The sequence below is a fragment of the Aphelocoma coerulescens genome, chromosome 26 (assembly GCF_041296385.1).
Source record: "Aphelocoma coerulescens isolate FSJ_1873_10779 chromosome 26, UR_Acoe_1.0, whole genome shotgun sequence".
NCBI classification, from domain to species: Eukaryota; Metazoa; Chordata; class Aves; order Passeriformes; family Corvidae; genus Aphelocoma; species Aphelocoma coerulescens.
The window spans coordinates 4,356,934-4,383,152 of record NC_091039.1 but is presented as its reverse complement, the minus strand read 5'-3'; the positions used below and the strand labels follow the sequence as shown (position 1 = coordinate 4,383,152).

Sequence of the window (26,219 nt, the reverse complement as noted above, 5' to 3'; positions counted from 1 at the left end):
AGAACTGCTTGAGCCAACCCATGAACAAATAATTTTAATGTTTTTTTTTCAGCAGACCGTAGTTTTCTCGGAGCTCCACAGTCTCCTCTCTTTGAAGTTGGACAGATACAGTAAACACAACAAATATATGATACAACCCATCACAGCTGGATTAAAAAAAATACACAAAAAATATAATACATAAAAAAATGGATTTTTAACATTGTGGACTGACGCAGCTCTAAAAATGGTGATTGTAACCCTGGTAAGCTTTACAAAGTCTTTAAAAAAATAAAACAGTACTTCATGTGAAATTCATAAATACACTGGAGGAGAACGGAGGGGCTGGGGAGCAGGGGAGTTGAGAAAGTGTCTTGGATCATGACTAAACCCCGGCCAGGGCTGCTGGGGGCACCAGTCTGTGTGCGTGGGGTGCAGTGTGAGCCCTGGGCTCGGTGCAGGCAGGAGGGAGGGGGGGATGGAGGCACAAACCGGTCCAGTTAACGAAGAGCTTCGTCCCCCATCAGGGCTGAGAGCGGGGCACGCCTGTGTTTTATGTGGGGGAGTTTTGAGTTTTCATTCCCAGAGTTTTTAGATCAGTGAGTGAAACAGAAGAAGAAAAAAAAAAAACAACCCAAAACCTACGAAACAACAAACAAACATGCTACATATGAGAACTTGGCCAGAGAGCCCCAGCACAGCCCTGGGATGGTATGCCAGTGCCTGGCCTTGGATTTTTCCCTCTCTCTTTCCCCCCTGCTCCATCTGCCCTGCTCACAGCAGCCACCTCAGTCCAGTCCCACCACTGAGCCCTTGGCCCGGCACGGGGCCAGGGTGGCTCTGCCCTGTCCCACAGGGATGGGTGGCTTTTCCCAGCAGCAAGAGGTCGAAGTCCCCATGCCTCGCAGGACACGTGGCATCAAGGTGGCAGCCAAGGCACTCTCCTGAGCTCTGGGGCTGTTCCTGCTCCTTGCACTGGCAACACTGAGCCTAAACCTGCCCTGTCCCCCTCCCTAAGGGGCTGCAGTGCCCCTCAAAACACTCCTGTCCTCCTTCCCCCTGCCTTCACTCCCCTGACAACATGAGAAACCCATCAGACCTGGCCACCTCGGGCTCCCTGTCCCTCTGCCAGCCTCCTGCCACCCTGCTCCCTGCCACCTCTGTCCCTCTGTGACCCTCCTGCACTCTGGGGATGCTTTCCCCAGACTCTGCCCTTGCAGTCGCAGCCTCAGGACTGGGCACACTGCCTTGGCTTACTTTGGGCTGCAGCCACAAAAATACCTCCAAGCTGACCCAGTCTCTTATCCTGGCATCCCTCCTGTTCTCTGTCCCCTGTCTGTCTCTGTCCTCTCTGTCCTGAACTCTGCCCACTGACAGCTTGGCCCTGCATTGCTCAGTATGTTTTTCCCTGCACAAGTCACCTCCCTGGCCACTTCCCACAGGATGCAGGCAAGCGGACGGAGCAGTCTGGAACAGTCATCGCAGAAAAAAGGAAAAAAAAAAGGTGAAGGAACAACAAAAAAACAAAGAAACAAGGAAAATGTACATATGCAAAGTAAATCAGGCAAATCTGCCCTCACTGCTCTCTACTCCTGACTCCTCAGCAAGCAACCACAGTGGGGACACTGAGCCTGGGCCACCCCTAAGTGCAATTCCTGAAAGCGCACGCAGAGCTCGGGATTCCACACAAAACCCAGCCAGAGATGGAGACATCCCAAACCTTTCCCTAAATAAGAAACTTCCCGTGCAGGGTGGGAGGGGAGCACCTGGCCACTGCAGAGGGTCATCAGCCTGATTACAAGCATGGTGTCTTTTTAAAAAGCACTTTAATTTAAAAAAAAGGGGGGAAAAAGGATCCATAAAACCCCATGGTTTTATGCAGGGTGGGAGGGGAGCACCTGGCCACTGCAGAGGGTCATCAGCCTGATTACAAGCATGGTGTCTTTTTAAAAAGCACTTTAATTTAAAAAAAAGGGGGGAAAAAGGATCCATAAAACCCCATGGTTTGCATTGTCGATGCCCTCATGCCTTCACCGCCACTGGGCATAGAGAAGGAGCATCCCTGGGGAGGTGGCAGTGTCCCCTCCTCCATTCTGCCCTGCCCTGCTCCTGCCCTGCACATCCGTCCCCACGGCCCCCTGGGCTGTGCCACGCGGTGCCAACGCCGCTGTCGCTGCCATGCCCATCGGTGGCGGACCAGACCTGGCACGGTGCTACATCCTCCTGACCATCAGTGCTCGCTCCTCTCCGCTCAGGACCGGGGCCACTTCTGAGCGAGGGCGGCGGTGAAAGGAGGGAGGAGTCGTTCTCTGCTCCGACATCCCGCTGCTGCTGCTGCTGCTGGTGGCACGGTGGGGTCCTGGCCTTCATCAGCAACACCGAGGGCCGGTCTCTCCCTCTCCAGCGCTGGATGTGGGTTTCCTTTCTCCCTACGCTTCCTTTCCCATTCTTCTTCTTCTTCTTCTTCCTTTTTTTTTTTTTGTAATTTTATTTATTTATTTAAAAAAAAAAAAGAAACTGTTCCTAAGTAGAAAACATCTGCGATCACAAGTCAGTCTTTTTTGGCTATTGTTTTTCTTCCTCCTCCTTCTCCTTCTGTCTTCAAATGGTTTCTCGCAAGGCAACAGGCACGGGTGGCTTTTCTGCATGGCCTTCTCCCTCCCCTGCATGCTCCTCGTGCCCCTGCCTGTCCCCAAGGGCCCCTAGTCCTTGACCAACTTGTACACGTGGTGCTGGGCGCCGTGCTCGCTGGTGGAGACCTCGAAAACGAAGGCAATGCAGAGCAAGGTTTCCTGGGTATCCCTGTTCGTAACAACCTGCAGCAGGAGCAGAATGTGTCAGGGGAGTGCTGTGCCCGTGGACAGATGCTGTTATCTGGGGGAGGTTGCATGGGCTCAGGCAAAGCCACTTTGCACCATGAGAAAATCTGCTACCCATTATTTGTAGGGTCGCACAGGCAGTAGCACAGCCAATTTAATGGCGCTAATTGCCAGTTTAATTGCAATTTAACTACCCAGTTTTGGGGAAGTTGCACAGGCTCAGGAACAGCCTGAACTGCACCACCAAAAATTTGTTTGGGGGAGGCTGCATTGGCTCAGGCACAGCTACTGCATTTGCACCACCAAAAACTGCTACTCATTATTTGGGTAATTTTGGTGAAGTCAAACAGTCAAACTCAGGCACAGCCAATTTAATCGCACCATGAAAATTTTGCTCCCCATTATCCAGTAGATTTGTCCAGGCTTGGGCACAGCCCCTTTGTTTGCACCACCAAGATCTGCTCCCTGGAATTCAGGGGCTGTGTGGGCTCAGGCACAGCCAGGTGTGCGTGGGGCCAGCAGGGTTGATGCAAGTGCGGGCTCCACGCTCCTGGTGGGACACACCCCCTGGAAAAGGAGGGGAGGTACCTGCAGGATGGTGAAATTCTCCAGGACACTGTTCATCATGTACTTCTCCGGGAGGTGCTTGAGTTTGTGGATGAAGTTGATCATGTACTCGCACATGGGAGACCGGTGGATGCGGTAGACGAAGCGGCCGTTCTCCAGCCGTGCATACTCTGTCTGCAGGGGACAGCCAGGGTGAGTAGGGTGAGCAGCTGTCCCATGGGTGGTGGTGGCCAACTGGGACATGGCTGTGTCCTCTCCACTCCACCCATAAACATGCTACAGGCATCCATGTATCCTACACCCAGCTCCGGGATTTTCTCCATCCCAGGACCCACCATGGACCAACTCCCACCCCTGCCTGATGCAGTGGGGCATGGAACTCACCTCCACCTTCTCCACGACCTGCTTCCCAAAGGAGCACACCTTGGTGGAGACTGTGATGGTCATGTTCTCTGCACTGCTGTACTGGCTGCTGACACCATAGAAGGTCCCTGGCCCGTCCTGGATCGTGCTGTTCAGATCCGCCTGGAGAGAGGAGAGGGTTCCATGAGGCCCCACCACACCCAGCCCTCCATGGGGATGAGGGACACCAGCTTTCAGAGCTGCCCAGGACGCTCCCACCCTGCCAGCGGAGTGCCCGACCCACAATGAGCCTGCGGCTCGAGGAAGACCCTCCCCACCCTAACCCTCCCGGCAGCATACCCAAAATTTGACGAGGAAGAAGGAGTTCTGGGGCCCACGCTCATAGAGCTCCTTGAGGCCGCCTTTCTTCTCAGGAAACTTGTCGTAGATCTGGCGGATGTCCACGGCCTCCAGCAGCGGGTCGCTGTACGAGGGGTTCGTCTGGCCGATGTGCACGAAGAGGTGTTTGCTGTACTGTAGGGAGCGGGGTGGGGACAGCAGCAGGAGAGGTCAGGCAAGAGCAAGATGCCACCAGGCACGGGGATGGACGGGCACCATCCCACGTGGGTGGTGGGCATGTGGAGGGGACCGTTACCGTTTCGGCATCCCGGGGCACCTCCATGAAGGCGGAGTACTCGAGGAGCCGGAGCTTGGTGGAGGCGATGGTGCGGTCCTGCCAGACCGGCACGGCCGAGGCAGCTGGCGGGAGCGGAGCCAGGGGCTCGTAACCTGGGGCAGGGGGAGTGACATGGGGGTGGAGGGGCAGCCAGGAACTGGGGTGAGCCCCCCCTGCACTGCTGCTGTCCCCCCTGCATCCCCCACCCTCCTGTATCGCCCCGCACGGGGCGGCTAAAACACGGGATGTACTGGGTGGAAAGGGACTGGAGGGGACCCAGCTGGGAGCAGCACAGTCCTGCTCACTGTGGAGCTTTTTGCTGGATTTAAATTCAGGCTTTTCCCCCAGTAGGGCTGGGGAGGAGACATAGTGGGTGGGAGGGGACAGAGGACAAATATGACCTGGCAGGGGCACGGGGTCTCCTCCAAGGGGGTAAGGACATGACTTACTGGCTAGTGATGGAGGCATGGGTGGCTGGATGGGGTAAGCTGGTTGTGCAAACGGTTTAATGCTGGAAAGGAAAAAGCATCATCAGGTTACCAAGCCCAGGATGCCCCAGCCCCTTGCCAAGGTGGGGTCCTGCCTGGTGCCAGGTGTGGAGGGGTCTGTACTCACTCCTGAGAGGGTCCAGGCTGTCCTGGGATAGGCCCACTCCAAAACTGGGGAAACAGCACAGGGAAGAGTCAGTGGCTTCTGACTCTCCCCACTCCCAAAATTTCCCTCCTCATCTGCTGCAAACAGCAGGGAGCCCCTGCATTGCCACCACGGCTGAGAACGGCTGTTGATCATCTCCCCCTGCCCCCTGTGTGGCTCGTGGTGTCCCCACCACCCTGGGGTGTCCCTGTGTGGGGGGTGTGGGGCTGTCCTCACCCTGGGGGCAGCAGAGAAGACGGCCTGAGGAAGAGGAGGGGGGGGGCTGAGCTTGTTCTGCAGGACGCTGGCCGACACAATCTGCGCCGAGGACATGGAAGCCATGCTCTGCAGAGCCTTATCCTTCGAGACCTGGTCCTGAGGGGAAAAGGGGGGACAGGAGGGAAGCGGGGTTACAGGGGCACACTGAGCTCCCTCAATCCGAGCGTGCCTGACAGGTTTTGCAAAGCCAGCAGCCAATCCCACAGCCCAGCCGAGGGACCGGTGCAGAGTGATCCCTCCACCCCCTCTCAAATGTTAATTAACATTTGAAGCTTGCCAATATCCTCTGGGCAAAAGCTGATGGGTCTGGGAAATGTCCCCCTCCCGCTGCTGGTGGCCCTCCCCCCCTTGGCGATGATTCGAAGGGTTTTTAGCCTCTGTACTGGAGAGGGCAAAATGCAATGGGGAACAAAAGGAATTTCAGATTCAAGCTCAACTTACCAAGTTCATGGCCTGTCCGCAAAAGAAAGGGAAAAAAAAATGGTTAGAGTGTCATGGGAGCCTTTGGGTGCTCTGTACACCCCCCCATAGTCGGTGCTGGTGTCAGCTGGGGCAGAGTTCATTTTCTCCACAGCACAGCCACGGGTTGGTTGTGACGTGCTGTGATGAGAATTAACTCTACCCCAGCTGAAACCAGCACAGCTGGGTACCCCCCACCCTGGCTCATCACCACAGCCCGACGTGGGGAGTGAACCCCTTGACCTGGCTGGTCACCGGGGGATGCACGTGGTGGCCACTGATGCCCAGGCTTAATCCCACCAGGAATGGGATGCCAAAGCCCCCCATCCACTCTTTTAAGAGGTCACTGTGGTGAGCCAGGCCTGTGCCTTTCTTGGCTTTTTAATATCCTCTACAGCCTCCTCAGAGGCTTTAATATCCTCTACATGGCTCTCCAGTGCTTGCAGCCAGGGCACGCAGAGGAAGAGCTGCTGGGATGCCCTGGGACATGGGCACCAACTGCCCCACAGGCACTGCAAAGAAAACCCCGAGCACAACCCTCCTGTGATATAGGAGACCAACTGTTTTTCCTTTCCCCTTTTGCTCCACAGCACTGCTGGGCAGGAGCTCCAGGGCTCCCAGGTCTTGCCCGGAGCAGGGCTGCTCCTCCACTCGCACTGCTAGGACACGTTCATGCTGATCCCAGTGCACGCCCTCTGCTTTCCCTCTGAACCTTCCCCAGGGATCAATGCTTCATTTATTTTCACCTGGGGCAGGGCAGGAGGGCGGGCGTGCAGCCACACGCCAGGAGCATGAACACACACATGACTGCAGCTCAAAAACACAGATACTGCTCACAGAAGTGAGTTTTCATCCCACAGGACAGTGCTGGGTGAGGGCAGGGGGCTGCCTGCACTGATCTTCAGAAGGGATGTTCTCTATCCCCTGAGTATTGCTCAGGGGGATCTCTGCCCTGGCTGCTCCCTGCCAGAATCCTGCAGGCAGCATGGCTGGGGCTGGAGAGCACAGCCATGGACCCCTGGGGTCACTCCTGCCTCCAACTCCCCCTTGATCTGCACTGTGCCACGTGGCAAGGAAAGATTTTATTTTATTTTATTTTATTTTATTTTATTTTATTTTATTTTATTTTATTTTATTTTATTTTATTTTATTTTATTTTATTTTATTTTATTTTATTTTATTTTATTTATTTTGTAAAGGCTTCTGCTCTTGTTGACCCTGATGCCCCCCTCACTTCCCTGACTGCCCCTCTTGGGCTGGAGACTGGGTTTAAGACATATAAGCCCAAAGGAGCATCCCAAAATAGTTTCAGGTGCTCTCTCCTGGCTTCTCCTAGCAGATCAAACCTGTCTGGCTGCGGGAGCCCTTCTGGCATCCTGCTCATGGGGCACTGGGGTCCCTGCTGAAAGGCTTTGGGGGGCACATCTCGGTGGGCTCCCAGGCAGCATGAGCTGGAGTTTGTTAAAGCTCTGAGGATGAAAACACTCCAGCTCTGATGGTGCCCCTTGCTGCCAACTCTGACAGCCTCAGTGCTGGAGATGGACACAGCACCCAGGACAGCGGGAGCCGGTGATGCTTTTGGGACCTCAAGGTCAGCAGGCTGAAAGATTTTCTGGGCTCCCACTCACACAGCAAGGCAGGAAATCAGCCCTGGAGCTACACAAGGAGATGTTCCCTGGTGTGATGGTGCAGAGATGAACTCAGGCACCTCGCAGGAGCTGGCTGTCCCCAGTGGGTGGCTGTGCAGTGGGGACTTCTCTGTCCCCCAGCTTGCACCATGTGGGTCCAACCCGAGCAGGGCTTGGTCCTTCGGTGATGCCCCCAGCCCTGCCCATGTCCTCCCATCATCACCCTCCCGACTGCCACCACAAAGCTTGGTGGGAACAGTTATGGAAAGGTTAGTCGGGCTCCAGTTAGGAGAAAGGAAGGAAGGAAGGAAAGAAAAGAAAAGCCAACCAGAAAAGAGAGAGAGAATGATCCATTTTTTTCTCACTTGGCTCCCTTGGCTCCTGGCACTGCTGTGCCCCCGTCCCCAGCAGCATGGCCCCACCTGGACCTGCTGCCACTCACACCCCTGGGGTGCCCCTGGGCTGTATTCACACCCTGGTGCATCACAAGCCACCGGGCTGGCAGCCTGCAGGGACTCCTGGGGCCCCCCTGCTTCTCCCCACATCCCACCGGCACCTGTTCTGAGCTGGGTCAGGTCTCAGTTGTGGAGGGCAGTGGGCCTTTGCACACCTTGAACCTCACTTTTCCTCGCTGGCTACCCTGGGGAGGCCCTTCTCCTCGTGGGAGAACCCCTGATGGCCCAAAAGAGGGGGCAGCCCTCATGCATCACCATAGGAGGGTTTAAACCCCCATCTCCCCATGGCAGAGTCCTTGCCTGGATGCAAAGAGGGGATTTGGCACCCACGTTCACCCTCCTGGAAGAAAGAGAAGGGCTCTGCTGCCCTTCCTTGCACTTCTCTCTGGGCATCCCACGATGATGCCTGTAAAAACCATCTGATCCAAGGAGCCAAGTGAGGGGGAAGAAAAAAAAACACCAAAAAAAGAGAGGTAAAACAGGAAAGCAAGCAGCACACCACAGAGCCCAGTGCGTTAGTCGTCAGCAGGCGGGGGCCAGGCGAGGCAGGGCGTACCTTCAGCTTGGACTGAATCTCACGAGATTTCCGTCGGGCAAGAACCTGCAAGTGGCTAGAGACCTGCAGAGAGAGAGCAGAAGGAGAGGGGGAACAGCAGAGCCGTCAACCAGAGGAAAGGAGGAGGAAGGAGAGGGGCTGCCCATGCTCACAGAGACACCGCCGCGGACACCTGGGCAAGGGCGTCAACGTACCTTGATGCCAACCTGGTACTCCCGCACCTTCTTCCGAGCTAGAACCTGTATGTGGCTGGACACCTAGCGCCCGCCACGCCGTTCGGAAAGGAAAACACAGAGAGCGTGAAGATACGTTCCCCCCGCAGGGCGGGATGCTGTCCCCGGGGGAGGGAGTGCGGAGAAACGCGGGAGCATTTTGGCTGCTCCTGGAGATGCTGAGGGTCCTGCACCTGCCAAGAGCTGGAGGAAGGAAAATTGCAGGGGGGTCCCCGCTGCTGGTTGATGCTGGTTTGTGCCCTCCCCAGCTGGGGTGAAGCTCCTTGGTGTAGAGCTGCTGCAGTTGAGGGGGTCCTCACTGACCATCTCTTGGGGACAGACGGACAGGCCCTGCCAGCCCCTGTGAGCAGCACAAGCTGAAAATACAGCCTGGCAGGTTTGAGGTGCCACGGGTTGTTTGGTGGGGCCTGAGGGTCCAGGAGGGACTGGCACATTGCCCCAGGGCTCCTGCTGACTGTGCATGTGGGAAAAGTGAGAAAGGTTGGGGTTTTGTGTCCAGGCCCCTGTAAGAGCAAGATCTAAAGAAGATCTGATGGGAGCTAAAGGGGCTGATGTCCAGGCAGGAAAGGCACGACATGACTGCAGGGCTACCCACAGGAAAGGTGGGCGTCCATGCACCCACAGGGCTTCAGGGCTGACTTTGGCAAGAACTTTCTCCCACCAGTGCCAGGCTGTCCATGAGGAGATACCAGGCTGTCCAGGAAATGACTGCACAGAGGGATCAGTGCCATGTGTGCTCTCTCCCATGCCTTTCCCAAGTCCCCCAGAGCATTGCATCCTTCCCCCATGAAGGGGGGAGGGCAGCTAAGTCTTTAAGCCAGAAATGAAGTGCTGCTTGGCACTCGTCTGAACACAGAACCGGTGGCCAGACCCCCAGCCCCTCTCCTTTCAGCGTAAGTCCTGGAGGAGTGACCCCTTCAGTGTCTGGGGACCAGCATCCCTCTCTTGTGAGGACTTGTGGCATGGGATGGTCCCAGAATCAGTGTCCCAAACCCAACCATCTCCCTGAGGTGGGAGATGCTCCCAAGCATCCAAAGCCACTGGCTCTGCTGGGACAGGTGGCCTGGCTCCCGGCTGGGGGCCACCACGAGCGGAGGGAAGAGCCACTGGACACATGACAAAGGGACGTGTCCCATCGAGGGCTGCAGCAGCCCACTCCTGAGACAGGTTTGGCGCAGCAAGGGCTTGCAGGGAGCTCTGTGTGCCCCTGCCCTGTCAGCATCGCTGCCTGTGCTCTGCCTGCATCCCTGCCTGCCCCAGCATCCAACTGGGCAGGGCAGTGAGAGCAGGGTAAGGGCTCTGTGGTACCTCCAGCCCCACCAGGACCAGCTCCACACCGCCAGTCCCTGCATCCCTGGCTGGGATGGGGATGCCTTGCTCTCAGCCCACGGGGTTTGGAGTGCCTTTGCTGTGGCACCTGGCACAAGCGGCATAAAGCCTGGCAAGGGGCAGAGATAGGAACAAGTCCCCCGATCCAGGAGGCGCAACAGAGACCCATGCAGACACACACACACTGCCCAGACAGTTTGAGGGCTCCTGTCACCCGCAGGGTGACCCCAGCCAGGTGGGGGGGGCTGGGTGCTGTCTGCCCCCCACACTCCCAGTTTCCAGGCATCCTGAGAGAGAGGAAACCCCAGGGGTTTTGTGCTGACAGGCGAAGCTCCTTGCACAGGATGGGGGACCTGCTGGCAGCAGCAGTGGCTTGAGGAGGGGACACAGAGGACGAGCGATGCAGCCGGACATCCGCTTCCCCTCGGGCTTACCTGGCACCACCTCCCACCCCGCCCCGAGCCCACCCCAGGAGAAAAAGCAGAGCAATGCCTCACCTGCTTCCTCGTCCGTGTCTTCCCCGTTCGCAGCTTGATGTAGCGGGCGATCAGCTCGTTACGACCTGCGGGCAGAGCCTGGGGTCAGCCTCGGCACACGAGGGGCATCGGCCCCGAAACCCCCGCCGCCCCCCCGGCCTGGCGAGGGAGGCGCTGCCAGGAGGTGGCGCTGACGCGACAGTGCCGGGGCGACCTCGGGGACACGGGGGTGGCCAGGGCAGGGCACCCACCCCGCGCCCCCCACCCCGCTGCGTTAGCAGCCCCGGGGCTCAGACGGAGGTGACAGTCACCGGGGACCCCCACCACAGCGGTGCCTCAAACCACTGACCCCCTCAAAACCTATCCCAGCCGGAGCCCCCCCACCAGAGCCAACGAAGCCGCTCCGGGCAGCCGTGCCCGCGGGGGTCCCGGGCTGCCCCCCCGGCACCCCGCTTCCCGTTCCCAAGCTGTGCTGGCCTCTCCACCAGTATTTCCTAACGTCCTGGTCTAATTCGAAGCAGAAGTTGCTTTTGCGCCACATTTCAGGGGCCAGCTGTGGCCAATCTACGTTCGAACGTCAGAGCAGCTGGGAGCTTTCTTCTCCCGGCCCCGGCCCCCCCGGCCCCCGCCGCCGCCCCCCCGCGCACGGGGGCAGCCAGGCACGCCAGATTTATTTTAATGGACCAGATGGTCGCGGTTGGAACTTGTCGAAATGCCCTTGGAGCGGGTTTCGGCTTTAAAAGAATAAAAAAAAATCCCTTAAAAAAAAAAAAAATACACTCCCCCCCTCTCCTCTTCCACCCCGCTTGGCCCCCTCCCAGCCCCACAGCAACTGGGCCCTCCTGGGGGGACACACACATGGGGACGGACAGGGCCAGGTGCCACGCAGAGACAGCTGCCCCTTGGGGGTGCCCACGCCAGGCAGGAGCTGGTGGGTGGGTGACAGTGGGGGTACCCCTTGCACAGCCAGCATGGCACCCTGGTGGCACCTTGAAGCGCTGAGCACAGCTCCCACCCCTCCTGCCTCCCATCCCGGGCTGGCTCCCTCATTAGCGCCTAGCAGGGGCCAGGTCTTAAAGGGTGTCCTTTAAGCCCAGGTGAGATGACACCAGCAGCAGGGCGCTGGCAGGAGGGACCCTGCTGCTGAGCCCCATTTTGGGGGTACACCTTCGCCATCCCCCTTAGCATGCCCTGCTCTTCAGTCCCATCCTCTCTTCCCTGTACCCTGCCCGTGGGAAAGAAATATGGGGGAAAAAATACAGGAAAGAAATGTGGGTGCCTTGCTGGACTCGGCCCTAATGCCCAGCACCCAGGGGCAGCATCGCCTGCACCCATCCTGCCTCACCATGTCCAAAGCTGCACCCTCACAGCCATCCCTGTGCCCACGTGCCCTGCCCCTTGTCCCTTTCCCTGTGATTCATCTGGACCGTGCCATTCCCTCCGAGGGCACGTCCTCCTCCAAATTACCACATTCCCCAAATTCCTCTCCCCTGACACCACCACGTGAACCAGTTGGACAGGCTGGGTTAAAAATAACCCGTCCAGCAGCCGAGTGTAGCAAGGCCCAGTGTGCCCGTGCTGGGTCCTGCCTCCCCAGCTCCCACCTGCTTTGCCACCCCCGCAGTGCTGGCACCAGTGTGGCATGGGCTGGCACGGCCACGGGCACCCGTGGAACCCCCAAAAAGAGGGATGGTGAGAGAGAGCAGAGGCACTGGCACACCACTGTGCTGCATGCTGGCGTTGCCTGTGCTGCCAGTGCCCCTGGTACGCGCGGTAATGCCAGCCAGGGGTCCTGGGGGTCCCAGTGGGGAGGTGCTGGGGAAGGTGGGGGGAGATGAAAGGCGGCCGGCAAGGGGCTGCTGCCTCTTTAAGCAGCTGCCAGATGTCTCTGAAAGGCTGGAAAAACCGGTTGGGGCGTGCTTCGAAGGGCCAGGCTCCCGGCGGCACTTCAGCTATTCCCGAAGAAATCCAAAAAATGCACACGCTTGGGAAGCCCTGTGCTCCCCCGCCTCCCCCTCACCCTGCTCCTCCACCAGCCCCGATGCTGTGGGTTGGGGGCCCTGGCAAATGGGGTGGCACAGGTAGCTGGCATGGGTGTAGGGACAGTGGCATGGTGCTCTCCAGAAAATCTTGTCCCTGTTGTCCCTCTCTGCTGGCACTGGGTGAGCCATTGCTGTGACACCAGCATCCTGGGCAGGTGTATTTTAGAGGCTGGGGATAGAGATGCCCTGGTCCTGTCATCACCATGGGGTGATGGTAATATGGCAGCCTGCTCCTGACTTTGAAGTCACTGGCCCTTGGGGGTGACATCATGGGATGTGGAGGGGAGGAGGAACCAGTCCCTACCCAGGCAGGGATAGGGAGTTTTCAGAGACACCAAAACCGAGGCTGACACCTCCAAAATCATCACCCCAGCGGGGCTGACCAGCCCTGCTGCCACCAATGAAGTCACCAAAAACTGAGCTGGGCACAGGTGGCTCAGGGTGGGTGGATGGCTCTTGCCACAGGGTGCTCTGGCCACCAGGTCCGGTTGGGGAAGGTTTGGGGAGGGATGCAGAGGCACAGGGGAGTAGGAGGGCTGGGGCTGCCCCGGCCCCGCAGTCCCGCGCCCGCTCCCTGCCCGCGCCCGCTCCCTGCCCGACGGCTTCACCAAACCAGTCGGTCCGGCAGGGCCGAGAGAGGGAGGGAGCGGGAGGGAGAGCCAGAGCAGAGGGAGGGCACGCAGGTCACTGCCACCTCCCCACTCCAGCTCTGGGATGAACCCGGGCCAGCTGCTTTCGGGGTTGGGGGATGCTCAAGGGCGATGCCCCAGCGTGGGTTTGGGGCAGGAGGTTTCGCTTCAGCCCTCGCTCCCCGTCCTGGCTGGCGGCGCGGTGCCTGTGCCCGGTGCCTCCATCCCGGCCCCATCACTCACCGTACATCTTGCCCTCATCTGAGAGGATGATTTTCCGCCGGCCGCAGGGTGGGTAGATCGCCAGCGCCTCCTGGAAGCTCTGCTCGATGTCTGGACTCCACACACCCTCGGCATCATTGTCCAGACTCTTGTCCATGCCGTCCTGGCCATCTTCCCGCCCCTCCCCGGGGCTGCCGCTGGCGTTCCAGCTGTTGGACGCTATGGTGCTGGCTGCTCTGGGCTCCGACCCCGAGCCCCCACGGACACGCGACAACCTGCTGGGACACAGGGGACACCTGTCAGACCCAGAAACCCTTGCTGGGGGCATGGGGTGCAGTGGCAGCATGGGGCCAGGTCTATTCCTGGCCCTGTTCCCACTTGCACCCAGAGCAGCATCTCATTGTAGGGCATCAGACACACAAACAGGCTTTCCTTGGGGGCAGAGCATGATTTCTACGAGTACCCCCAAATCCAAGTCACAAGTGACCACCCAAGATCCACCCAAATAAAGCTTGGGAAGGAAACTGCCCCGGCTACTGTATTATCCATACAAGGAACTTGAGCACATGGTGTTTATGGCTGACACCTCGGGACAGGATGGCAGCAGCCCCACAGCCTGTGAACCCTGACCCTGCACCAGTACCCACTGCCAAACAGCAGTCTCTTTGGGCAAGCTGGCCCAAAAAACACCCCTAGGCCCCAAAATCCCGGCTCCACCATGCCTGGCAAAGGCAGAGCTGGGATTTGAAGGGAGATGCTGAGCGGCTCCAAGCCAGACCCCACTAATGGGAACCAGGTGGCCAGAGCCGTCCAGCAGCCCTTCCCCGGGTACCAGGAGAGGCCCCCCACCCTGAGGATGCTCAGCTGGAGCCCCGGACCCTCCCCAGCTGGTGGATGATGCTGGGGAGCCTTCAATCCTCCTCCTCTTCCTCCTGCTCTTGCCCAGCTCCCAGTGCAGCGTTTCAGTGTTTTGCAATAACATGTTTGGCGGCAGCTGCCGGCGGTGGGAGCGGAGAGGTGTCTCCTGCGCCGCCGCGCTTCCCGGACGGGCTGGGAGTGTACAAAGGTCTCCGGCACAGACATCTCCTTTTAAAGGAACTGCTGAGCCCGCTGGCTCAAGTGCGCTGCGAGGCCTTGCTGCCTTTTTTTTTTTTTTTTTTTCCTTTTATAAAAAAAGAAACTTAGCCCCCCCATCCCTCTCTCTCCCTCGTCGCGATGTGATGTCAGCCCCTCCGGTCCCGCCGCCCGTCCCTGCCCGCGTCCCCCCCGCCGCCGCTCCCCCTCTTGCTGAGCACTGTGGCCAAATAAGGAGAACTGGATTGTAGGATCGAGCCAGCCGGCCAAGGGAGGGATGGCGGCAGCGGTGCCGGACGGGCCAGCGGCACCCCGGCTGTGCCTGCTGCTGGGGGCTCCCTGGGGCAGCCCCTGGCACGGATGCAGGGTCCAAACCCAGCAGGGTATTGGGGATGGCAGGGCAGAGGAACACCGGGACCAGGCACTGCACAGGGACGGCGAGGGTGGCATATGGGGACAGGCCCAGGGGGACTCTCACTCCCCCCTGCAGCCCACCAAGCGCATCAGGGCTCTGTCCCAGTGGGGCACCTACACTGGGGGTGCAACTGCCTTGGTGCTGAACCCTGGCTACTTCACAGCAGCCCAAGACCCCCTGGCAGACCAGGACCTCCAGACATGGGGGAACTTGAGACTCCTCAGCTTCTGCAGCAGCCCAAGACCCAGCAGCACTCAAAAACTTCAATGGTCTCAGACCCCACAGCAGCCCGTGGCAGCCCCAGGCCCCTCAGCACTGTGGCAGCTCAGGAGCCCCCAGTCTCGAAATATGTCAGTGGTCAGGGACCCTGCAGCCTGGTGCCAGCCCAGGACCCAGCAGCATCCCGGGGCCCCACAGCACCACAGGGCTGTCATCAGCTCACCCTAGCAGGGGAAAGCCCCAAGAGCTGGTGCCGGAGGGTGACTTTACAGGGACTCACCAGACCCCCTGCCCTCCCCAGCTGATGTTTTGGGGGCCAAGGGGAAAGCTATAGGGCTGAGAGCAAAACCACGGAGCTGGCTGCACCACTGCAGGCAGCGTGCCCGGTGCCCCGGGTCCCTGTGCCAGGCACTGCCTGCACAGGCAGAGTGACGGCTGACCCCACACCGTGCCTGCAGCACATGTATCCCCCTCCCTTGGAAGTCCCCAGCCCCCTCCCACCCCACTCCCCCTCCAGCAGGGAAATCCCAGCCCAGCCTTTTCAGGGAAGCTGGGAGAGGAGGGAGGGTGATGCTGGGGCCCCGGCCAAGGTGCGAGGAAGCAGCTCCTCCTTCTTCTTCTCCTCCTCCTGCTCCACCGAACCTGCTTTTGGCCAGGGAAAGACATTGGATTTCCTGGAGGGAGGGTGCAAGCACCGCGCTGACGCAAGGCACGGCCGAGTGCCGCTCCACCCTGCCCTTACAAAACACCAACAAGAGCAGCAATTAGGGAACCGGCACGGCTGGACGGCCTGCGGAGACCGTGGCCAGACCTGCTCAGGGCAGGGAAGGGGACCGGACCTGCCAGAAAACGTCACCGGCTCCTGCCTCCCAGCTGCTCCCCAGGGACCAGGGCAGGAAGACCACCCCTCCCACAGCACATCTCTGCAGGGTTTGGGGATCCCAGGACCACTGACCCACATCCCCAGGGGATGCTTGCCCACTGTGAGGATGCTCACCACCCCTGAGCAGGGATGATCACTGACACCCACGCCAGGAGGGTGAACCCACATCCAGCTCACTCGCCCCTTGAATTTGTGGTGGGGATGCATTCCAGCCCACAGCTTTATAGGGTAATGGAGGGGGCTGCACACTTGTGAGGTCCCCCAGTGGACGCGGTGCCCACAGCAGGCAGGGGAGGATGCCTCCAGGGCAGCCCTTATCTCCCTGCGAGGTCAAGGCTGCCCAGGAGACCGGGACGGTGTTCCCACGGCTCCCAGAGCTCGGCCCCAGCACCACGTGCGGGGGACGTGAGGGAAACCTGGGGCTTGAGCAGGCAGCAGGGCTGCAGGCAGCCACCCTGTTGGGAGAGCTGCCTGGGGCTGGGGACCCTGCTAGAGCAACGAGAAACTTCTTTAAACCCTGCAAAAGCAAAGGGGGCTGCAAAGAAGAAAGGATGCCTGAGAGATGGGTGTTTTGTGGCAGGTGAGGGAAGGAAATACTTTGGAGGCAGCATCTGCAGTCAGAGAAGCACTTTGGGCACCCTGTGAGTGTCAAAAGCCAGGAGCAAGGTGCTGCTGGATCCAGCACAACCAGCTGTGATAGGGATCGGGTCAGGGACGTTCAGGGTGGCACAGGGGAGAGCACTTGGGGCTGGGAGTACAGGGACACCATGACATGGGCAGAGGTGCCCGTCACCCCCACAATGCCCCTGTGCACCCAGTACTCACCCTTGTCCCATGCTGCCGAGCTGGGAGACAGCATATTCCTCCTTCCCAGCATGGTCAGCCCCAAAAGCATCATCCCACCTGGTGTTCCATGAGGCACAGCCCCAGCAGCCCTTGCACTGCCCCTTGTGTCTCGCCCAAACTGGGACGGGGGTGGTGGCTGTTGTCACAGCATCTCCTCAAACCACCTGGACTGGAGGGCATGGTCACCAGCACTCGCTTCACAAGGGGAATGGCAGCACAGCATGTCCCCAGCTGGCACTGCCCAGAGGGACAAGGTGTGGGGCAGAGCAGCCCCAAGGACCCCTTCTTACCTGGGGCTCCCCCAGCCCATGGAGGGGGACACTGGGACAAAAAGACTCTGCAAAGGTGCTGGGGACACTGCAGAGGCAAAGAACCCTGGGAGGAACAGGGAGAGGGGTCCAGCTGCATCCTGGCTCCATCCTGCCTCCCCATGCAGGGGGCCCAGGGCAATCCAGCCCTTCTCCCTCCCCCCTGCACGCAGACCCCACAGCAAAAGGATAAAAGTTCATGACAAGCCTGGGCAGGATCAGCACAGAGCAGCTCAGCCTTGCACCGGCTCAGCGCCGCCCGCGCCAGCCCTGTGGGGGAACATGAGGCTGCTATCACCCCCTCCCCATCACCAGACTGATGGCACCCACACTCCGGAGGCGAGGGGAACACGAGTCCCCATCCTCCCTAGCACTGAGCATGCAGCCCCTGCCAGGGACTGCTCTGTGAGACCCCAAAGCCAAGGCTCTAGGGCACCCCAGCTCCTGCGTGTCCTGGCACATTGGGGCTCAGGGAGAGCCAATAAATCTGTATCAGCTGGGGTCCTGATGCAGGCAGTGATTTGCAGGCAGGCAAAGGCTTTCGTTAACGTGCCGCTCTCGTTTCAGGCAGGGGAGTGCTGGCTGGGGGCTGTGTCGCTGCTCCTGCCTCTCCCCACCTGGTGACATGGCCAGGAGGAATGCTGCCCACACGGTCACACGGCCACCAGCTCTGCAGAGCCCCTCGAAGGAAACCCAAAAGCTGTGGAGCTCCTGGGGGACACCAGCAAGACCACAACACACTGGAGAAGATGTTGCCCTGTCTGTCCACTGCAGTGCACAGAGCAGGATGCTCTTGGCTCTGCCAAGGATGACCCTGCAGCTCTTCACAGGAGTCCCAAATCCCTGGCATCTTGCCCAGGGACCCTTTAGGAACACCATGCCCCATTCCCACAGGGAAACACCATCCTGTTTGGCACATGGCTGTCCCAGGGACAACCAGAGCTCACCGAGGCGGGTGGCAGCGGCCGAGCAGGACGCAGCGCGGCAGGAGGGTGGTGAAAGGAGGTTTGTTTACATTGTGCTCCTCTTCCAAACAGCTCTCGGGCTGCGGTGAGGGATTCCCTGGCTCGTGGAGGGAAGGGTGGCCACCCTGCTCTCTCCCACCCAGGTTTGCACCTCCTGACTGGCCACATCCTCTGCAAAGGGTCCCCTGGCACAATCTGGGGACCCAGGTGGTGGCAGAGCCCCCCGTGCACCAGGCCAGCTCCCCGTGAGACAGCCCAACTAATTTCCTCCCCTCTATCACTTCCTGTCCCTTCCGGCTTGGCGGGCAGCTCAGGAAGCAATTGGAGCGAGGAAACCGCAGGAAGCCACGTGGCAGCATCCCACCAGGGTCTGAAGAACTGCCAGGGCTGCCCCAGGCTCTCCATGCCCCCCAGCTCCAGCTGGACCCCCACAGCCAAAGGGTCCCCTAGCTCCCAGCAAAGCCCTGAGCCTCTACCTGGCAGAGATGTGGCTGGTCCTCGCCCAGCGGTGCGAGGTTGAGGGATGCTCAGACCCCTCATCCCAGAGGGCTGTGGATGAACAAAGAGAAAATGCGAGCGATTTGCTCCTGAAATATTTGGGCAGAGAGGAGGAAGGGGATGAGGCAAACCCAGGGCACAGCTCCCTCCTAACGGCAGAATCACGGGCATCCAAACCAATCCCTCCATCCCCTCCTCTTCCCCCAGTCCTGGCAGGGTGGCAGAGCTGGGTTTCGGCTTCTGGAGGACCTGAGCCGGTTTTGCTCGAGTCTTCAGGCTCAGGACCCGAGGGCAGAGGACAGACGGACACTGTAAGCCAGCGTGCCTCCCTGGCCCAATTACGCTGCCCTGCCCAGCCAGGATGGGGCGTTTCACCCAGCAGCGCATAAATAGAAAGCTTTTAGAGCATTAATTGCTCTCTGTGTTATGAAACGAGCTGGATGGAAACAACAGGGTTGGAGTTGCCTGCTGGGGATGGGCCACCCCCATGCCGTCCCGTGACACCCCCAGTGCTGGTGGCCCATGGCACAGCCAGTGCTGGGCACAGCACGCACTGGGGACCGCTGAATTCGCCAAAATACATCCATCCCAGGACATCTCCCCCTGAACATTCCCTGTAGATGAGCTTGGAGTGGCCAACGAGTCTTGAGTCCTCAGGGACTCCCAGCTTGTCCTAAGGGGAAGCCAAGGGTCCCTGGTGTTAGGGGAGCACCAGGAAGCCTGGGCCAGGCAGTTCTGTGCCTGCAGTGGGACAGTGTCCTACCACTGGGGCCAGCCAGGCATCCCAGGGACCCCACCAGCCCTCTGTCCGGCTCCTAGGAGGAGAAATGCCTCTGCAGAAGAGCTCCAGGTGCTGCTGACCCCATTTTGTGCCATTGCAGCAGGGCCAGGGAAAATATCTCCCAGGGGACCCTACCAGGCAAGGAGGAGGAGGAGAAGAAGGAGGAAGGCTGCAATGAATTTCACACCTGCCCCCAGCCGCCTCCGCCCCTGTGAAACCCAAGCCTGCCCAGGCAGCAGCTGTACCCACTGCCTGCGCTGTGGCACCCGCTGGAGCCCAGGGCTAGCACCGACTGCCACATTCACAGCTCCCAACCCGAGAAACCCCATGGGATGAGGCGTGTGAGAACTGACTGGGGGGGATCGGCTCCTGAGACACCGGGCAGGGTGGCTGTCAGGCATTACCACCCCAGCCAAGACACGGAGATGTCCCTGGCTGCCAGGGTCTAGCACAGAATGTGACACAGCACTGTCACCTGGCCACTGTCACCCCTGTGAGGGGACACGCTTCCCTGCCCTCCTGCAAGGAGCTCAGAAGCTCGAAGCAGTGCCTGGCTGAGGTCCTGCAGGAGCTGCGAGAGCAGATACAGGCTGCCCTGCACAAACCCCATCAGTGACTTATTCCCAGAAAGGGATATTTTGATTTTACTGCCACCACCCCAGACAGTCCCAGCGAGCGAATCCTTGTGCATGCCAGGAGCGTGCTGGGAGTCCACGGCAGCTCATCGCCTTCTCCCAGCATCTCTCACCACTGCCCGAGCCGAGAGCTGGAGACGGGCACAGCGACTCCAGCTCCTGCAGATTGAAAAATTGCTCTGGAATCCTTGGGGAGGAAAACTGCTAAAAATACATGAAGGCAGTATTCTTGGTAAAAGAAGGAGCTCCAGCAAGGAGCACGGCCCAAGAGTGCCAGACAGCCCAGAACAGTGTGTTAGACCCCTGCCCAGCACACTGATGTCCAAACACCACAGCTGGACCCCGACAACTCTGCAGTGCCACCCAGGCAAGGCTGCGAGGGGACACAGCAGCCACCCCATGCAAGAGCTGGAGCCCGAACTCATGCCACAGCTGGGCACAGGTGCTGGCAAGCACGAAAGCAGAACCCTGCCCAACTCATCTGCCAAGCGCGCGGGCACAAAGCCGGGCAGGGAAAACCAGGGTCTTGGACCAGACCTTCTCTCCCGGACTGTGAAGCGCCCAGATCTTCCTGCTAATAAAAACCCGACGCTCGGTTGGGTCGGGAGCTCGCATGCCTGCGTGCGGGTGTGCTTCTTCCTAAACCCGAATTGCCTAAGCCGGCGGGGGGGAGGCAGGAGCTGGCTGCCTCTGGGGGAAGGGCGGGCGGCGAGGAGCTGGCATGGGAACGGCAGCCCATCCTCCACGCACCCGCGCCGCTCCGCGTCTGTAAACTTTGAACATCTTCCGGAGAGAAGTTAGTGGCTATTGTGAACAGCTGGATCTAATTTTACGAGGAGCGAGGAGGAGACAGTTGTGGGGAAATAATAAGGCTTGGCGCTCCCAGGCGAGGATCCCCGAGCCCGGCCAGCCTTCCTGCCTCCACCGCACTCCGCCGGGGGAGCGCTGGCGAGACGGTCACGAAGAAACTGAGGCACGGAGCAGCGCGGGGCTCACCCGCCTCCTGGAAATGCACACCGGGAATCCGAGGCTTTGCCCCTGTGTGTTTCCCCGGACCCACCGCCCCTCCAGCAGCCAGGGCATCGCCGGGGGCATGGCTCTTCCTCAGAGCAGAAAACTGGGCTGCCAGCGCAAGGCCTCCTTGCCAGCCCACGGCAGCATCTCCAGAGCCAGGGTCACCCAGTGCTCACTCTCGGTGCTCGTGGGCACCGCGGTGCGAGTGCGACACCTCCCTCCAGCCGCCTGCTTCCCATGAGGCTCTGCCCACCTCCTAAAATTAGCTGCAGCCCTGCTGGTCCCCTCCCCGGCCACCCCCCGCAGCCCGCGGAGCTCTGCCAGCACACGCTCCGGGTCCGTCCCGATCCCCCGGCAGCAAAGGGGGAAGGGGATCAAGCAGCCTCCTCCATCACTCACACCTCGCCTGCCACCCGCCAGCCAGCTCTGCCCGGGAGCAGCGCAGCCCCGCAGTCACCTCTGTGCCTCTGGCTCGCAGGAGAGTGCCCGAGGGCGAGCTCTGGGTCGCCTTTATAGAGCAGAGACCCAGCACAGCTTGTGACACACCCAGTGCCCCGCTGGGAGGTGGCAGCGGTGGGCACGCTGGGTTTCGGTGCTGCTGTTCTCTCATGGCAGCATAACGGGGGACGCTGGGGGCATTGGAGCATCACATCTGTTTGGGACCGGATGGGGGGACGTGCTCCATCGGGATTGGCGCTGCCAGGATGGGATGCGCCTCCTGCCATCAGTATTTCCCCGAATCCTTTGCCCACAGGATCAGCTGTGCCAGCGTAGAGCCCTGCGTGAACACTGTCACCACAAGGCCACCGTCTGCCAGCCCCAAGAGTGAGACCATGGGGTTCACGGCCTGTCACCTCCAAAGGGCCCGGCCACATCTGCTCATCAGGAAACCCTGCCACGAACTGCGCGGGGGAGCCTGAAATGGCACCAGCACCGCATGACCCCCTGCTCCCACCGCCACGGCCAGCGAGTGGCTGACCCGGCACCACGAGGAGGTTTTCCCGGGGCCCCTCGCTCCCATTTCGCAGGCGGGGAAAACTGAAGCAGCGGGAGCTGCAGCAGCAAGTCCAGACCCGCAGCAGGATCCGGACGTGCGTTATCGCGCGGGGCGGCCGCTCCTGCCGCGTGCCCGCTGCAGGCTGGTGCGGGGCATGGCCCCGCTGGCTCACCCCATCATTACCTTCCCTCCCTCCCTCCAAAAAAACATTTCATAAGTCGCCACGTGACAGTGGCAATAGCGAACGCCCATGCGCTTCAGGTGTCTGCCCCAACCACAACACGCAGGTGCCTGGGCTCGGCCGCCGCGGCTCCCAGCCTGGCCCCGACCCCAAATAACGCCTTGGACAAACAGCTGAGAAGGTCAGGGCATGGCCCGGCCACTCGGCAAATCCCCCGTGGATGGAAGCTCCCAAAATCAGGGGTAGTTGGTTGTATCACGTCCACCAACGGCGCTCAAGGGGATGTAAACACTGCGGCTGTCCCAGCAGCCCCTTGCCATAGCCATCAAGGATTTAATGAGACAGGGAAGCTCCTACAGATGGGACAATTTTTGGAAAGCATCCGTCCAGTTCAGTGATGGATGGAGAGATTCCAACCTCACAAAGAGCCTCAGGATGGCTCTTGTCACACAAATCCCAGCAGCACCCTTGGTTAGGGCTTTGCAGCCCCTTCTCCCCTTTTTCCCTCCATTTTCCACTCCCACAGACAGAAGTAGAGGTACTGACGCAGGAAAACACATTTCTCCCCCCACAAACAGCCCAGAATTGCCCATTTATGCCCTTTCTGGCTGCTGCATGCCTGCACCCAGTCTCACCACCGAGCTCACCTGCCACCAGCCTCGTGCTCTCTGTGTGTTTGATGGGAGCTGCGCGGTTACTTGCTTTTTAATACATTAATTACAGCTGATTACCGCTGCCACCCCCACCTCCTCAGTGCCACGACCTGCTCACACACCGCCGGGAAAAGGCTCCTTCCTTCGGCACGGTGCCAGGGCCACCGGGACTCGCCTCCCAACCCACTTGGTGGTGGCAAGATGGGGATTAAATGGCGATTAAAAGGAGATGCTGTTTCTGATATCATGATAAACAGCCACCGCATGTCATGGCAAATGGATGCAAGTCCCTTTATTGATGGAGCTGGAGGATTCTGCTTTGCAGGAAAGGGATGTTAGATATGGGACAACTGCTGGAGGGTTAGGCTGTCCAAAATGCCCCAGTTGAAACATCTCCCTATTCTGAGCTGCACCCCAATGTTGCAGTCACCTCAGGCAGGATGGGGCTCCTTGAGATACCTGGGTGCCGTTCATAGAAGGCAGCTGGACCCGCTGCTTTCAAAGGGTTATTCCTGCCAGAAAAGCCAGCGTGGTGCCAGCCACATGCTCGCTGTGGGGAGGTAGCTGGGTGCTCGAGGTCCCTGGGGATGGCAATGTCCCCCTGTGCCACCCAGCTGTGAGGAGGAGCTGCTGACCCCACAGCCATCTGCAGCCTCTTCCCACGGGAATGCTGACCCTGTAATACCCTAAGAGGGCCAAATCCAGTGCCTTCTCCCCACGGGACAGTCATGCTCGTCCTCTCTGGTGGGGAAGTGCTGGGGCACTGCCACAGTGACCATCATCTGTCCTGTCACCATGGTCCCAGCCCCGCTACCTGCTTCTCTCCCAGCTTCACCACTGAGTGACCTTGGTGAGCCCTCACCCCTCGCCCGCTTTGGGGACCCTCTTCCTCCCATTCTTGGGGGAAATGACCTCAAGGGCTGTGGGGCCACTGAGGCGCCAGGTGCACGGGGAGCTCATCACCCTGGCAAACCCCAATTCTCCACTCAGCATCACGAGCGCTCCAGTACCAGGGGGAGGTTCGCAGCCTGGCTGGCAGGGCCCCCCAGGGTGGCCGGGCACTGCCAATGCCCTGACTCACGACACGCACGTACCCGCGCGGGGTAAAGCGATAGGAGGGGAGAGAGGATGCCGGAGCCCAAAATACCCTGGCGTGCCTGACACAGGAGATTATCGCTTCGCTGATGGGATGATCGCCCAGCCCAGTTTGTCCTGGCTCCCTGCAAAGCACCAAAACCCCCCAAAACCTCTGCCTTCACCTTTCCCCCTGCCACCCCATGCCAACCACACAACAGTAGTGAGTGGCTGCAGGGTGTCCGCCACTCTAGCAGGGCCACTGGTACCATTTCCAGTTGGTTTCTCCCCAAACTGGGTTTTTTCTCAGTCAATAGAAGCCAAATGCATTGTATAGGGCCTGAGCAGTTTCAGGGGGTTGGAGGTGGGTGGCTCTGCGAGGGCTTGGCCGTATTTTCCTTCCAAGGGGGTTAAGGGGAAAGAAAACAACACCAAACCCAAGGAGGGTGTAAAAATAAAATAATAATAATAATAATAAAGATGACACACTGCTGAAAATTATACATCTAATTGCCGCCTTGTTAGCAATGCACCCCTATGACGAGGCACAAAGTGTTTAGCATACAGTCAGTGTATGCTCATCCCCTACATGCGTGTGACACACATGTAGCGTGACACGCGGGTGACCCCGCACCTCACCCGGGACCCTCCCGCGCCGGTTCCCCGGGGGGCTTCGGCCGGGGCGGGCTATCCCTGCCCGTAACGTCCGGCGCCCGCCCCGAACGCTCCCGACGTGCGGGCACAAGGCCCCTTTGTCACCCCGGGGATGCGCCGCGGGGGGACTCGGCGGGGACCGGTGCGGGGGCAGCGCAGCCCGTACGGGGCGGGAGCCCGGGGACCCGACGGGGGGGAGTGAAAACAGCCCGACCGTGCCCCCCCCCTCCACGCACACACCCCATCGGGGGGCGTGGGGGCAGCCCCGGGGGGAGGCACCGAGCTGCCGGCCGGGGGGGGGGACGAGGGCTGGTGCGACCCCGCCGCCCCCCGCCATCCGCCGGGGCTCGGTGCAGGCGGAGGGCTGCGGGCCGGGAGGAAGGAGGGGCTGGAGGAGGAGGAGGAGGAGGCGGAGGAAGGGGGGTTGGGAGTCTCTTCCCGGCGAGCGCTTACCTGCTCCGTGCTCCGGAGGGGCTGGGCCGGCCGCGGGTGCCGGGAGCGGGGCCGGGGCCGGAGCGGGGCCGGGGCCGGGCCGGGCCGGGGCGGGCCGGGGCGGGCGGCAGGAATGCGGGGAGCGCGGCGGGCTCCCGGGTCCGCGCACGGAGCCAGGCGCAGGGACGGGAAAGTTTATGCGAGGGAGGAGCGGAAAGTTGGGAGTCAATCAGGAGGCGGCGGGGCCGGGCCGGGCCTCCTCCTCCTCCTCCCCTAACCTCCTTCTCCACCTCCTCCTCCTCTTCCCGGCCCTTCCTCCCGCCCGACCCTCCCGACCTCCCCGTCGGGGCAGCAGGCAGCGCGGACGCGGGACTTCCCTTCCACAGGGAAGGTTTCTTTTTTTTTTGGGAAAGGGCAGCCCTGGAATTCGGCTCGGCTCGGCCCGGGCTATGGGAGCGCCCTCTATGAGCCTTCGTCACCTTCCTCCTCTTCCTCCTTCTCCGTCCCGCATTCCCGGGATGAGGCCCTGGGATGCGGCCTTGGGCCAGGGCATGAAGGTGCTGCTGTCCCGTCTCGTCCTGTCCCGTCCCCAACCAGCCAGGGTCACCTGTGCACACCTTCATCCCCTCCTGCACATCTTCATCGCCCTCTGTGCTCACCTTCATCCCACTCTTCATTCTCGCCCCCCTTCACTCACCTTCATCCCTGTGCTCACCTCCATCCCTTTCTGCACCTCTTCATTGTCCTCTGCACGCTATAGTGCCCTCCCTCACATCTTCATCCTCCTCCTCCTTCCCATCCTCACATCTTCATCCCGCTCCAAACCCCTTCATTCCTCTCCTCATCCTCACACACATGCACACTCAGTCCCCTGGATCCCACCAATCTGCAGATTCCCTGTTTCTCCCAGACACCCACTCCATGGTGCCCAGGATGGGGATTTCAGCCCACACTGTTGGGATTTCCCAAGGGAATGCAGCCAGGATCCAGGCCATGGTCACTTCCTCTGAGTGAGCTGATGGGTGGTAACGTGCTAAGCCACAGCAGGCTGATCACATACAAGTCCCTGGCCACGACCCAGCCTGACTGTCAGGAGCTGCAGCCCCAAAAGGGGCAAAACCCTGAGTCCCCCTGGCCATTGGGCCAGCACACAACGCAGGCCTGTGCCACGATACCCCAAACCCCCAGACATAAATCCAGATGAGGAATCCTCCCGGCACCCTGCTCGGAGAAGGGATGTTCTTTGCATCCCATTCCTTGTAGAAA

General features: G+C 60.1%; 1 protein-coding gene across 4 annotated transcripts; it reads right to left on the bottom strand.

Annotated features, from left to right (window-relative positions):
- Positions 1 to 8: 8 nt before the first annotated feature.
- On the bottom strand, positions 9 to 25,066 carry TEAD3 (TEA domain transcription factor 3). 4 transcript variants are annotated; one of them, XM_068996053.1, is made up of 14 exons: positions 24,975 to 25,066; positions 13,346 to 13,599; positions 10,453 to 10,517; positions 8,588 to 8,650; positions 8,394 to 8,456; positions 5,737 to 5,748; positions 5,254 to 5,391; positions 4,999 to 5,042; positions 4,833 to 4,894; positions 4,363 to 4,496; positions 4,068 to 4,241; positions 3,750 to 3,890; positions 3,387 to 3,539; positions 9 to 2,795 (listed from the first exon to the last, which is right to left on the bottom strand). In XM_068996053.1, exons 2-14 carry the CDS (start codon positions 13,479 to 13,481, stop codon positions 2,682 to 2,684), a joined length of 1,299 nt encoding a protein of 432 aa, XP_068852154.1. In that variant the 5' UTR covers positions 13,482 to 13,599; positions 24,975 to 25,066; the 3' UTR covers positions 9 to 2,681. The 4 variants fall into 4 exon arrangements, with proteins under 4 accessions (XP_068852154.1, XP_068852153.1, XP_068852156.1 ...); XM_068996052.1 differs by having other exon boundaries at positions 13,346 to 13,602; positions 24,975 to 25,038; XM_068996055.1 differs by lacking the exon at positions 8,394 to 8,456 and having other exon boundaries at positions 13,346 to 13,602; positions 24,975 to 25,037.
- Between the last annotated feature and the right edge of the window lie 1,153 nt (positions 25,067 to 26,219).

What these genes read in the sequence shown, in the direction of transcription:
- TEAD3 (XM_068996053.1), bottom strand. Translation starts at nt 13,481, where the DNA reads ATGGACAAGAGTCTGGACAATGATGCCGAGGGTGTGTGGAGTCCAGAC. An exon ending in AGATGAGGGCAAGATGTACG is followed by an intron (nt 10,518 to 13,345) that starts GTGAGTGATGGG and finishes CTCTGCCCGCAG; the next exon opens with GTCGTAACGAGCTGATCGCC. An exon ending in AGTACCAGGTTGGCATCAAG is followed by an intron (nt 8,457 to 8,587) that starts GTACGTTGACGC and finishes CTCTCTCTGCAG; the next exon opens with GTCTCTAGCCACTTGCAGGT.